This window comes from Neofelis nebulosa, chromosome 16 (assembly GCF_028018385.1).
Source record: "Neofelis nebulosa isolate mNeoNeb1 chromosome 16, mNeoNeb1.pri, whole genome shotgun sequence".
NCBI classification, from domain to species: domain Eukaryota; kingdom Metazoa; phylum Chordata; class Mammalia; order Carnivora; family Felidae; genus Neofelis; species Neofelis nebulosa.
In genome coordinates, this window is record NC_080797.1 from 37,556,570 (window position 1) to 37,570,294 (window position 13,725).

Genomic DNA, 13,725 nt, shown 5'->3' on the forward strand with positions numbered 1-13,725 from the left:
AGTCCCTCTGTCTGGGCCACCTGGGCCACTACTCCCCACTTCCTCTCCCTCCGTTCCCCCAGCAAGTGAGAAACTTCTGTCATTGCTCTGCCAACCCACCGAATGATGGGAGAAGCAAATTGGCAGGTTAAAGGGTGTTCGCACATCCGAAAGGGAAAGAAACATTTTCCAGACTCTGGGGGTCTGGCTGGTCCCTGCTCCACATGTGGCAAAGTTCTGACCTTCTAAAAGCCCCGAAGGAAGGGCCACCACAAGCCCAGAGCTGTCAGCAGATCCCCGGCTTAAGAACTGTTGTGGGCCACCGTGGAAGGACACCCTGTTCTGTGCCCAGAAGATCCAAGTGCACGTGGGTTGAGGGGCCCAGGCCCCTGCTAGCCAGGACTCTGGGGTGACCAGCTGGGGGTCCCTTCCAAAGCTACAGAAACCCATTTTCTCTGCTAGCTGACGTTCTGTGTTCTGAGCCCCTGCTCTCCTCACGCTGGTGGAAAACCAAGGTCTGACTCCCCACGATGCTGCCACATGATTCTACGTCATGGTCAACAGGGGAACATAGGCTCTGAATGGAATCAGCAACTCAGCAGCCAGGGTGCATTTTTTATAACGTCTCCCACTTGCTGAGGGCCTGTTTTGTGCCCTTACATGGATTACTCATTTCCTTTTCTCAGCCAGCCCTACAACTATGTAGCACCCTCACCCCCATTTTATAGGTGGGGAAACTGACGCTCGGAGGTGGGTAACTGGTGGGTTATCGGAATCCAGCTCTAACATCACACCCTTGCTTCTCAACTACCGTGCAATATTGTTCCCGATTACAGACTAATAACATTTTGTTTTTAAAACAAACGTAAATCTTTGGGATGCCTGGGTGGCTCAGTCGGTTGAGCGTCTGATTCTTGATTTCAGCTCAGGTCCTGATCCCAGGGTTGTGGGATCGAGCCCCGCATCGGGCTCTGTACTGAGCATAGAGCCTGCTTGAGATTCTCTCTCTCTCCCTCTCCCCAGCCTGTGCTCTCTCTCTCTCTCTGTCTCTCTCTAAAATAAAATAAAATAAAATAAGATAAGATAATATAAAATAAAATAAAATAAAATAAAATTGGGGCACCTGGGTGGCTCAGTCAGTTAAGCATCTGACTTTGGCTCAGGTCATGACCTCATGGTTCATGGGTTCAAGCCCCACGTTGGGCTCTGCACTCACAGCTCAGAGCCTGGAGCCTGCTTCAGATTCTGTGTCCCCCCCTCTCTCTGCCCTTCCCTTGCTCATGCTCTGTCTCTGTCTCTCAAAAATACATAGACATTAAAAAAAATTTTTTTTAATAAATAAGTAAAACAAATGTAAATCTGTTTACCTTCATTAGTTATCAGAGAAAGGCAAGTTAAAATCGCAGTGAAATACCATGATATACAATCAAAATGGCTAAAATGAGTAAGTCTAAGGACGTAGAGCTGTGGAGACTCTCTCATCACTGCTGGCGGGAGGGTAAGTCAGTACAGCTACTTGAAAAATAGACGAGCATTACTTGGTAAGGTGAAGGGTCGTAAACTCTAAGACCCAGCAATTCCACTCCACGCAAACACCAGCATCAATCAAATGCTGGTATAAGCATTAAACGGAACACTACCCAGCGATGAAAAAGAGTGAACTATAGCTACACGCAAATATGTAGCTGAATTTTTTTTTTTTTTTAGTGTTTTGTTTATTTTTGAGAGACAGCAAGCAAGTGTGCACAAGTGGGAGAGGGGCAGAGAGAGGGAGACAGAGGATCTGAAGCAGGCTCCGCGCTGATAGCAGAGGGCCCGATGCGGGGCTCAAACTCACGAACCATGAGATCGTGACCTGAGCCAAAGTCAGACGCTCAACCGACTGAGCCACCCAGGCGCCCTGTGCCTGAATCTTTGAAATTTCGGGTCCTGTCGACCAAAGGAAGAAAGACACAAAAAGAATACCTACTAGATGTTCAAAGTCAGGAAAACCAAAACTATAGTGTTTAGAAATGCATGGTTCCATATTAAACTTATAAAGAAAAGAACAGCACATGTTTTCAAAAATTACCCCAGAGGGTTGTCCCACAAGCCTGCCTCCAGGTCATTTGACCCTGGGGATGGAATTTTTGTTTGACTTCACCATTTACTACTGATTATACCCAGATTCTAAAGACTGAAGCTAACTTACAGAATATGCACTGCCAGCTATTATTTTTTTTAATGTTTATTTATTTTGAGAGAAAGAGAGAGCGAGCAGAGAAGGGGCAGAGAGAGAGGGAGAGAGAACCGCAAGCAGGCTCTCCCCACTGTCAGCTCAGAGCCCGATGTGGGGCTCGACCCCACGAACTGTGAGATCCTGACGTGAGCCGAAACCAAGAGCTGGATGCTTAACTGAGTGAGCCACCCAGGTGCCCAGCCCTGCTGATTATTTTTAACTAATAGAAAGGCAAAGCATTTCTGCCCCTGGCAAAGATATTCCCAGAGTTTATGGTTTTATGGTCCTGTAGAACGTTAACCAGTTCTACAGATACTGGCAGGGCATGGACCAGCTCTGTATCTAACTGTATCCAGCACTTTCTTTCACCGAGGAGGCATCACCTCTGCCTTCCTGCCCTCCAGCATAATTAACTGAAATATATGATAGGTGCTCACTGCAGGAGAATTATGTTTTTAACACTTTGAAAACTTGTAAGAGGAGTTCAGTAATATTGTTTCTTGACTGATCAGTACACACAGAGGTTTGCTGCATGTGTTACCGGGTGTTACATTTCACAGAAAAAAGAAAAGAATTGTATACAGAAAATCAATACGTAAGTAGATACATAGGCAAATACAAGCAGAGCTTCTCTACTAGGCAGGGGCTCCCAGAAAAAGGGTGTCCACGACGAAAATTCCCCAGTCCCTTACAACCGTTAGAGCTCATGACCAAAGGCCAGGATTCCAGAAGGATACACTGCGTCCCAGAGGCCATCCCTGGCCTCTCAACGCTTTTGATGCCTTTCATGAAGACACAATCACCCCAGAAGTATAACTTACCAGCACCTTGCCTCAAAAGTTTTCACACATTGTCAGTACCCACAATGGCCCAATTTTTCAACCAAGCTTTCCTCTTTGCCTCTTCTTTAGCCACAAGGTGGAAAGGAGACAGGTCTGCCTTTACAGAAATGAGAATAACATTGACAACACTGATCTGATGGATGACAGACCACACACGTCCAAAGTGTTGAAACACCACCGGGGGAGACCAGCCACTTTTTCAAAATGCTCTTGCTTGTAAATCCTCTAATCTGGAGCATATTCCTCCAGGGAGGCAAATCTCATCTCTTTGCAAGATGCTCTGACCTCCCTGGAAACAGCTAACCTGGGAAGTGAGTGACAAACTATACACAGGATGCTATTTTGGATACAAAACAAAAGGTGTGGCTCTAAACACTATCTTTTCCCAAAACTCTTCTGGAGGTTGGGACAATTGAACAATGGCTCTAAGCATAGCTTCAAGTTCCCTTAGAGTTCGGGAGGCGGCCAGGCCTGACACCCTCTGACGAGGGCTTGGTGAAGTTTTTTCAGTGTTTTTGTTTTTATGTTTATTCTTTAAGGGGAGAGAGACAGAATGCAAGCAGGGGCGGTGCAGAGACAGAGGGAGACAGAGGACCTGAAGTGGGATCTGCACTGACAGCAGAGAGCCCAATGCGGGGCTTGAACTCACCAACTGTGAGATCATGACCTGAGCCGAAGTCGGACACTTAACCGACTGGGCTACCCAGGTGCCCCGAGTCTGCATTTTTAATAAACCTTTCCACGTGATTGTAGCATAGGTGTTTGGAGGCCCACATTTGACAGACTCTAACTGCATTCACCAAAACCAAGCGTCTTCCAGGTTCGTGGTCACACCTCAGAGGTCCCAGCTAAAGCTGCAAAAGCAGAATCGGGTCAGGTTCAAGTCACCTCCCCCAACTCAGAGCAGAGGACAATTAACTAATTGCAGCCCTGTGGTTAACGAAAAGATAGTTATCTCCTTAGGTGTAGGTGTCCTGGCCACAGTGAGTTCTGTTACCAGGGCTCCTCAGATATTAACACCTCCAATAACTGGGTAGGGAATACTCTGGAAGCCTTCCAGAGAGGGAGGCAGAGATGACTGGGCTTGCTCGTCTTCTGCCCTCTAAAAGCCACAGGCTGGAAGCAATGAGGGGATGTGCTGGGGAGCTGGGGTTGTGGAGGACAGCACGTGTCCTCGCAGTGGAAAGCCACAGAAGCTGGGGAGTCAGGATGCCAGCTTTGTGAGCCATTCCAGGTTTTCCCCATTGCCCAAGGCTTTGCCCCCTCCCTCCCACTTGCCATGTGGAGAGTTGGAAGGCATAGACCTTCTTTAACCCTCTTTACCCTCCAGACGGTCTGGGCAGCATCAGCAGGGAAGCTCTAGGGTGTGCGGCCAGGCCCTGGCTTATAAAGAAGCAACTGAAACAGGCTTTATTTATGTGTGTATTCCAGGGGAGGGGTGGCGGTGGTGGTGGTGTGGATTAGAGCCCTCCCAGCCCAAAGGAAGCGCTCCACTTCCTCAAACCACAAATTTCAAACTGCAGGGCAACAGCCTCGTGGCAAAACCCGCTCTGTTACCCGTTCAGTTAAGTCTGCAACGAGCATCTTTACAAAATAAAATAAAACAGAAGATATCTGAACGCTCTCCAAGTAGTAAGGATTCTTTCACATAAGTCTTGACTTGCTTTTCCCTCTAAATAAACAAGCGTGCCCGTTTGGGGCGTCGCTATGTGAAATGTTATTTCGTAGCGTAGGTTGCAAAGTTTGAAAGCCATGGGCTTGGGCGTGATGGGTGCTCCCAGGGTAGGTTCTGGCTCTGAAATCCACCGGAGCCGCTATGGAGCCCTTTCCCAGCATAGCCCCATCAAGAAGGCCGGGGGGAGGAAGGGGGAGGCCTGTGGAGGCCGGGGATGAGCGCCAGGTGGACCACCTGGCACCCAGGCCCTCAGCCCAGAGGGACACTGGGCAACCTGTTGACCCCTCCCTGTTCTAGACATAAAGACAACTGTTTGCCGAGGCGTCCATTCGTAGGACCTCCCAGACGAGGCTGGCCCACACTGCAACTCTGTGCCCCAGGACCCTGTGCATGGGTCCGCAGCCCATGTTCTGTGCTTGTGGCTCAAAGCAGCGCTCCGCCCCCACATACCCAAAACCCCCCAGGCAGCCTCCCCACAAAGGCAGAGCTGCACTGGCTGCTGGCCGCTGGCTCTACCAAGCAGGAAACCAATGCCTATCCCCTGGCCACAGGTGTCATGGGCCCATCGATCTACCACCCACTCTCTATACCCAGTCCTGCCCTAGCCACACACGGCTGACCATCCCCAGCCCAGGAGGGCCAGGCCAGGGGGTACGGGGCCAGCCAGCAAAGCCAGCTGGGGTTTTTACACAGGAAGGAAGAGCAGGCTGAGGTGGGGGAGGAGGCCGAGGGAGGGCGGAAATGACTGCAATGTCAGCACCCAGAGACAGACGAGGGGGAGGCTGGCCCCTCCCCACCCCTGCCACCCAGTTATGACTTCTGTGCTTAGACAAAACAGTCAGTCTGGACCCTGACACCCACCATAGCCAGGAGGGGAAAGGAAACAGAGGAAAAACTTCAGAGAGGGTGGGGAGTGATGTAGCACATAGGCCCATCCTGTCCACGTACCCCCAGAAGTATGGTGCTTTCAAGGCAGACATGCTCTGTGGGCAGAGGGCAGAACAGGGGAATACGGGTGCACAGAAAAAAAGGCCTCTGGGAACCTCACACCCCTTCTTCCCTCTGCTCAAGCGCCTGCCACCCAGGCACACCCAGAAGGGCCGGGGAACAGCGGCGAACTGGCCTCGTTCATGCCTGCCAGACCAGCAGGGAGGGGAGGAGCGGGGAGGGCAGCAGGTCAGTGCAGGTTCCACGGCGGGCAGGGGAGCATACGTTACTGATCTGGTCCTGGGTCTTCTTGATTCTCTGGAGTTCCGGTGTATCTGCCACCACACTGAAGCCTTTGCCCTTGTTCTTCTCAAACTCCTCCTTGTAGCGCACCTGGAGGACCAAGGAGGGGAAAGGGATTCGAGTGAAGGCAGGGGCAGCAGAGAGGGCCCCAGCCTGTGGCCACCTTTGAGGCGGCAACCGGCCAGGAGAGAGATCCCGACCAGAAATCCCCCTGCAGCGACATCTATCACCCACCCCCAAACGCAAAGCAGAAGCCTTAGCCAAGAAGTGTTAGGCCGCTAACAATAACCCGTTAACACGTATTCAGTGCATTCCGAGCACCAAGTGCTTTACGTGAATTCTCTCATGTGAGTCTTACCGTGTTCTATTATTGGCTCCATCTTACAGATAAAGAAACTGAGCCAGAGCTAGGCGAAGTCCCCTGCCAAGGTCACACAACTTGGCAATAAATGTCCAGAGCCACCATGGTGCAAACTCTCATCTGCCGGACTCCTGACCCTTCACCGCTAGCCTATCCTGCCTGCAAGCTATAGGAAGAAGGTTCTTTCCAGAGCTCCAAAGACGGCCCCAGCCAGGATGTGGCCCTACCCACTGAGAGCCCGGAGGAGTGTTTAAGCGACCAGCTGAATGAAGGCTGTGCCAAGGGACAGAGTTAGCACCCAGAGAGAAGGGCAGTGAGACAGCCACTCGAAGACTCCATCAATGCGTCTTTGACAGGCCTGGCGGCTTCCTGGAGACTGCCAGGCCCGCTTCTAAGGTCAATGCCACATGAGGGGATGAAATTGGCGGGGGACAGACAGGACTTCACAACAGGCTTCCTACCACCCCACCACTGCCTTCTTCTCCTGAGAAATCCACAGAAATTCAAGTATAGAGGGGCTCAAGTCGGACGTACGAAAGGACTTCCTGAACACTAATAGAATTGAAATATGAAAAATATCTTGTTTTCTCCTGGGGGGTTTGAAGCACAGAATGGAGGCTGGGAATGCCCATGGGACAGAGAACCGTTCGGCTTCCAGAGGCTTCACTGTCCCCCTCAGAAGGCAGCTGTTCCAACCCCACCAGCTGCCTGGATTTCCTCCATGGGGGCTGCTCCACTGTCCTAGAAGCAGGTCAGCCCAGGACACGAGGCCCAGGACCTCGGGAGTTTCCAGGATGGGACGTCCGGGCAGCTCCCAGGCATGGAGACATCTGGCCACAGGGTTGAGCTGCACCCTGACCCGACCGACAACACACACGTATAAATCTGTGGCCACATCTGTCAGTTCCTCTGCACACCCCCCAGGGGTCAGAGGTCCTTGTCCACTGTCTGGAGCCCAGCTTACCCATCCATGGGGTTCTTCATCCTAAAAAGGTTTCAGAAGCTCCTTCGTTCTGATCCAGACTGCAATCAAAGGCCTGGATGTGCTAGTTCCCATCAGACTGGAAGTTAATGCAGTAAATACAGGTACTGACCCACCCCCAAGGGCCCAGAACTGCCTCCAGCATCACCTCTTCCAGGGAGACCTGGAGCAGCAGGGCAACTTTTTGTGTTGGAGGTAGAGGGACCCTTTGGGAAAGGGGCATTAGGGAGGGGAAAGCATTAGAGCCAGAAAATTACAGCTCCAGATGCAGAAGCCCCAAATCCAAGGTCTCTGGCCTCGGTTTCCTCATCTGTGAAAGGGCTGTCACAGGAATCAGTTAAAATATGGAGAGGGTGGCTTCCCGTCACCGAGCATGGGCAAAGAGCCAGAGGGAGCTGGTTCTAACACGGGCGCAGTCTCCCACTTGCTAAGTGATCTCGGGCAAATGACTTAACCTCTTGAGCCTCCGTTTCCAATCTGTAAAATGGGGATAGTACCACTCATTCCAATCAATGGTACAGACTACAGACAGTGGCCCTCACACAGCAACTGCATCCTGAAGCATCCTGAAGCAAGGCAGGGCTCAATACCCACTGAGAGGGCAAGCGTGGAAGTACTCTGTCAACGTTAAAAGTGCTGAACAAGTGCCAGACCTCCATTCTCTCCTCCACTTCCTGGCCTTGTAAGGGTCAGGCCCCTAATCCAGGGGAATAATTGCCATGGCGACACTACAATGACATCAGCTAGTTCCCAAGCTCAGGAACTGCCTCTCCCTCCCTGCTGGGGAAGGAGAATTCATTTCACTCCTGGCACAGGCAGCCAGATAGGGCGGGGCTGGGGTGGAATGGGGGCTGAGAAAGGATGGAGGGAGGTCTGGGCTCGGCACCTCTTTGCTGTATGTCACTAGGTAAGTCAGTCTCCCTCTCTGGAATCCCCTGAGCCGGGGGCCGGCCAGCTGATCTCTAAGAGCCCACCCAGCTTTGGAGTTTGTGACCATTTTTATGTACCTGCAGGCCTTAATTATGAAAAATCAAGGTGAGAAACATTCTCTGAGAGGCCTTTTGGTGCTGGAGTGTGTGCACAGGGAAAAGGTCGAGAGCCAGGAGTGCGGGGAGGGCCCCGCTGCCTAGAGCCCCTCTGTCCGGGTTTCCTTGTCACCCAAGCAGGAGTGTTTGCCCTCATCTTGGATGGCTCGCCAGGACGTGATGGGGGTCTCGGAGGGAAGGGACCTGCCCAAGGTCATTCAGCCTAGTTGTTGGTAGGGTCAGGGTACAACTCAGCACTGTGGGTGGATGACTCCATGCCTAGGAACTGCCTGGGCCTCCCATCCTGGAAATTCCCAAGGCGGGGCCAGATCTGATGCCCGAGCAAAGGAGGTACAAATATAAGTGTTTGTCACGAGTGGTGAGTGAGCTGAACAAACACAAAATCTCCCAACAGCATAATTTAGAACTTAACTGCGTTGCTGACGTAACATAAAAGATCATGACTTAAAAAAAAAAAAAAAAAAAAATGTTTTCTGGAAAAAAAAAAAATACAATACCGACAATTTCCACCGACTATGTGCCTACTATGTGCTGGGCGCCCATACGATGTAACCCACCCCCTTCTAACAGAAAAGAAATCAGTTTTAAAATTAGACAGACACAGATGGGGAGGAGAACTAATGGAAAAGTCAGTGCTGGAAGCAATCATGAAAAGGTCATTGTGTCTACTCCCCAGCTTCATTGTGCCCAGGCTCCATTTCCTCTCCTTTCCAGGAGAATAGTTAATAGTGAACATTTATTGAGTGCTGACTCTATGCCAGGAACTGTTCTAAATGCCTAATATATACTAATATCCTCACAATAACCTTTGGAGAAAGGTAAGCCCCATTTTACAGATGAAGACACGGAGGCTCAGGAAGGTGAAATAACTTGCCCAGGGTCACACAGCTAGTGGTGGCAGACCCAGGATTTGACCTTCAGCTGGTTTAGGTAAGAGTGACAGAAGTGGGGCGCCCGGGTGGCTCAGTCGGTTAAGCGTCCGATTTTGGCTCAGGTCACGATCTCAAGGTTTGTGAGTTCGAGCCCCACATCAGGCTCTGCACTTCCAGCTTGGAATCTGGAGCCTGCTTCAGATTCTGTGTCTTTCTCTCTCTCTCTCTCTTTCTCTCTCTGCCCCCACTTGTGCTTGCTCTCTCTCTCTCTCTCTCAAAAATAAATCTCTAAACATTAGAGTGACACCAGTATGCTGCCTCCTGTGCTGGTCACAGACCACACTCTCCTGTGCCTCAGGGCATTTCTCACTCTGTGCTGGGACTGCCCAGCACCACGGGGGTGTGAGATGGGGGAAAAAATGAAAGAGGCATTCTCTTTGCACTTCTGCAGGGCCTCAGAGGGCCACACAGACACCCCCAGCTCAACCCCACCCCAAAGATGTCGCCTCTCTGCTCAGCCTGGGGGCTGGAGGTGGGAGAGCTACCTCGGGTAGGGGATACAGCTGGGCCCCAGTCTCCCGTTCCCTGCTTCAGCCAGGCCCGGGCAGGACCACCCAGAAGGTCATTTCTGGTCAGTTCTGTGGTTACCTCCTCCGCAAGGGAGGCTCCAGGTGTCCCAGACACCCAAAGTACCACTTTGGGAACCAAACTAGAGACAGGAAAACAAATAAAGTTGAAATAACACCAGCGGCTTCCAGAGGAGAGGGCTGAGACACACGCACCCAGACCAGGAAGGGGCCCTGGAAAGACACCAACTGACACCCTGGTGGGGTGGGGCAGGGTAGGCAGAGGAGGCTCCCACTTCCCTTCCTGCCAGCCACAGACTGCTCTAGCAGGCCCTGCCCCCACAGCAGCCACAGGAGCCAGAACCTGTCACCACCCCCGGTCAGGCCCACTCATCCCTTCCAAACCCAGTGCATCGGCCAGCCCTGGACCTCCAGGCAACTGGGCTTTGCTGTCCCCATTTTACCAGGGAGGGGAAAAAAAGCTATGAGAGAAAAGTGGCCAGGCTCAGACCACAGAGCTGGGGGCGAGGTAGAAGGAAGACAGAACCAGGCTTGCAAAGAAGGCAGGCCCTACCCCCACCCGCCACCTACCCCAGTCCAGAGCCCCGACTCCGTGACTCACCCCACGTGGCAGAAGCAAGGGGAGAGCTGGGGTCAGTTCCACCCACTCCCTGCCTGCCCCCCAGCCCAGCTCTAAGGCTCTGAGTATGTCCAAAAGGCTCATGAGAATCACCAGGGCAGTCAAAATGCAGATTCCTGGGCCCTGCCCAGAACTACCAACCAGAAACCTCTTGGGTAGGGCCTAGGAATCTGTATTCCAGTACGCACATGCGTGCACGTGTCTGTGTGTGTGCGTGCATGTGTGTCCACACACTGTCTCTCTCTCTCTCTCTCTCTCTCTCTCTCTCTGTCCCCCACCACTGGTAACGGCATCCTGTGGGTCAAGAGTACCAGGCTGGGCACCACGTCAGACTACAGAATTGGTAAGAGCAAAGGGTTTGAAATCTGCTTCTGTCACTGGGCTCTGGGCAAGGGGCCTAGCCTCTCTAAACCTGTGTCCCCATCTGTAGAATGGGGACAAAGCAATCTCTCTTTCATCAGGTGGTCATAAGGATTAAATGAGGTCAGGGCCTGGCCCTCAGCGAGGACCACATGGAGAATGACCGCCATTCTCACAAGGTCCTCAGCCTGCCCGAGAGACAGGAGGAGCCCGGGAGCCCAGGAGGTGAGCAGCAGGCCAGGCCCCTGGGGAGCAGGGAGCAGAGGCAGAGGAACCTTTGGAGCCTGAGCACCAGGCGCTTCCTCCTACAGACCCCCCCCCCCTCAGGGATCTGGTTCCAGGGGCAAAAAGAGCTACAGCCGTGCTTTTGTGGGACTGACAAAGGCTGAGGGAATTAATAGGGTTTGAATTTCTCCTCCTGAGAGTAGGTGTGTGTGTGTGTGTGTGTGTGTGTGTGTGTGTGTGTGTGTCTGCCCTGGCCTCTGCCTGAGTGTGTGCACATACTCTCACACCTCTGGACCCACACCTTTCCAAAGACCTAATGTCCCCTCCCCATACCTCTTCTTCCAGGTTCCTCTGATGGGGCCCCCACCAATTGGGGATCTGACTGTCCCTCTCAAGCTGTGGGGGGAGTCCGGGTCGCCCTGGATGCTGTGGCCTACCCACCCCCCGAAGCCCCCTCCACCTCTGGCCCCAGGGGGCCTTCTACTGGATTGGGAGGCCAGGGAGGTAGCACGCGGCTGACCAAGGAGGGTCTGGCCAAAAATCTTCCCTGTGTAGACTAGGCCCAGGCCCCAGAGCTGCCTCAGCCCCTCTCCCTGCCAGCTGGACCACCCTGACCTCCTCAGCTGGCCGGGGTCTGGTATCCATACCGGCTCTCCCTTAACTACAGGTTTCACGCCAAGCAGGGTTCGCCTCTGGGCTGGCAGATGTCAGCTGCTGCTGAGGGAAAAACGAGCTTCCCCTACTTGCTCCCAGCTGCTGTGGGAAACAGGGGAGGCCTGAGCCTCAGGCCTCACCAGGGCTGTACATGGTCAAGGTCACTGTACTTGGGAGTGGAAAAACCAGAGGCCAGATCCTGCAACTTCATTTACTGGGCGTGTCAACAGGCAAAGCCTCAGTTCCCTCATCTGATATCCCCCAGAGTGGGGTCAAGGATCCATGAGGCAAAGTAACTAAAAGCACTTGCTGAACTATAAATGTTCCCAGCAGCACGAGGAACTATCGTGTTTAGTATCAAAGTGGAGACAGTGTTCCTTAGGGAGCTGGGTGGAAAACGGGAAAGAGCACAAGTCTCAGAATTAGATAAACCGGCCTTCAAAGTCAGCAGCATCCCTTCCCTCTTCCCTAAAGTAGAAGTGACCTTAGAAGCGACCTTGCCAGACGCACAGGCTGAGAACCGAGGGAGCTTCGATGCCCAGGGCATCAGAGGCTCAACAAGTTAGTGGTTCACAGTGTTATTACCCCTACTACCACTGTCTGATCTTAGCAAGCCCCTTAATATCTCTGGGGCTCTGTTTCCTCATCTTGCACCACGGGAAAAACACAGCACCTTCCTCACAGCTGCCGGGAGGAGCCAGGGAGAGAGTGCGCCCACAGCCCCAGGCAGCACAGGGCTGGTCCTCCTTCACGCGACCTACTAGGAGACAGGGCCCCAGAGAGGTCATGTTAACATCAGACAGCAGGAGCCCCACTCCGGAGGGATCAGGAGAGATCCCCCCTCTGTGGCTCAGGGGGACCTCCCAACATGTTCCTGGCCTTGGGCACCCTGCCCACTTGGCTAAGTCCCTCAGGGGGTCTCTGCAGAAGCCCCGCCCTGCCCTGCCCCCCCTTTCACAGTCCAGCCCAGGCTTGTCCCAGGAGCCCTCCCAGACCACTAGGGAGAGTGACCTGTTCAGGTCTCAGGGCTCTGGATCCTTTGCTTATTCCTCAGTGTCCCCTAAAGACCGAGTTCTCCCTGGGGCACCAATCCATCTCCCCCCTTTCCCCCCCCCCACCAATGGCACGCACCACTCCCCACAAAGCAAGTGCTCAAGAAAATCAGGCCCAAGGAGACAAAGGTAGGACAGGCCCCCAGGGCAAGGCCCCTTTCCCAGCGGCCCACTGAGGGGTGGAGGAGGTTCGGAGACATGGCCATAAAGAGCCGACTGACCTCAGGCTGGCACCAGCCTGGAGAAGTGAGTCCCTTCCTTTGGGGGGGGTGGGGGTTTGAGTGGAGAGGAGGGAGAAGGAAACAGCTTCCTGGAGGAAGTGGGCTTTAGAGGCCACACCATAGTTCCTGGAGCAGAAAGAATCAGATACCGATACCTCCCCAGCCCACTTTAGGTAGAAAGAGGAGGGGGCATGCCTTCCTCCACTCCTTTGATAAAGGCAGGAAATAAGAAGCAACTGGTGCCCGGGTGGGGGCAGGGAGACAAGGCAAGTACCAGGATTTCAGCACCCTGGCCTTGCTTCGTAACCACAGGGGGAAGGAGCCCTTGCCAAATCCAAGGGTTACAACAGCCCTCCCTCCCTGTCAGGCCGCAGGGCCAGCCCCGCCCCCTCACCTGACTCTGGAGCTCGCTCTGTTGCTTGAGGCGGAGGTTTTCCGGGGTGTCAGCCACCATGGTGAAGGACTGCTTGGGGTAGTGTCTGCAGGACAGAGAGAAAACAGAGTAGAGGTCACTCTGGAGAAGGGGCAGGAGCCTCCTGGCTTCTCAGAGACAATGACTCTCCTGGAAACTTCCTCTTCTCCGCCAGCAGCCGCTGTCCCTGCCCCAGCAGCACGAGCACGATGTGCATCACCCTTGGCTGAGGGGAGGCAAGCGCTTCTCAGATTTAGCCGGGGCGGAACTGGGAAGACAACATCAGGCCCGAGTGGCCGGCTGGCCATGGAGAACTGTCCTGAGCCAAAGGGAGGCCCTAGGGACAGTGTCTGAGGGTTTCGGATGACCCTTACTTGGGGATAATCCATG

At 53.3% G+C, this 13,725-nt stretch overlaps 1 protein-coding gene across 1 annotated transcript in view; it reads right to left on the bottom strand.

Moving 5' to 3' along the window:
• The window catches only part of LASP1 (LIM and SH3 protein 1), a 39,221-nt gene that overhangs the window by 8,699 nt on the left and 16,797 nt on the right, over positions 1-13,725 (bottom strand). The window contains exons 3-4 of the mRNA XM_058704725.1: positions 13,318-13,402; positions 5,927-6,034 (exon numbers count right to left, since the gene is read on the bottom strand). Of these exons, the coding sequence (XP_058560708.1) occupies positions 5,927-6,034; positions 13,318-13,402 (193 nt within the window). The remainder of the gene's footprint in view (positions 1-5,926; positions 6,035-13,317; positions 13,403-13,725) is intronic.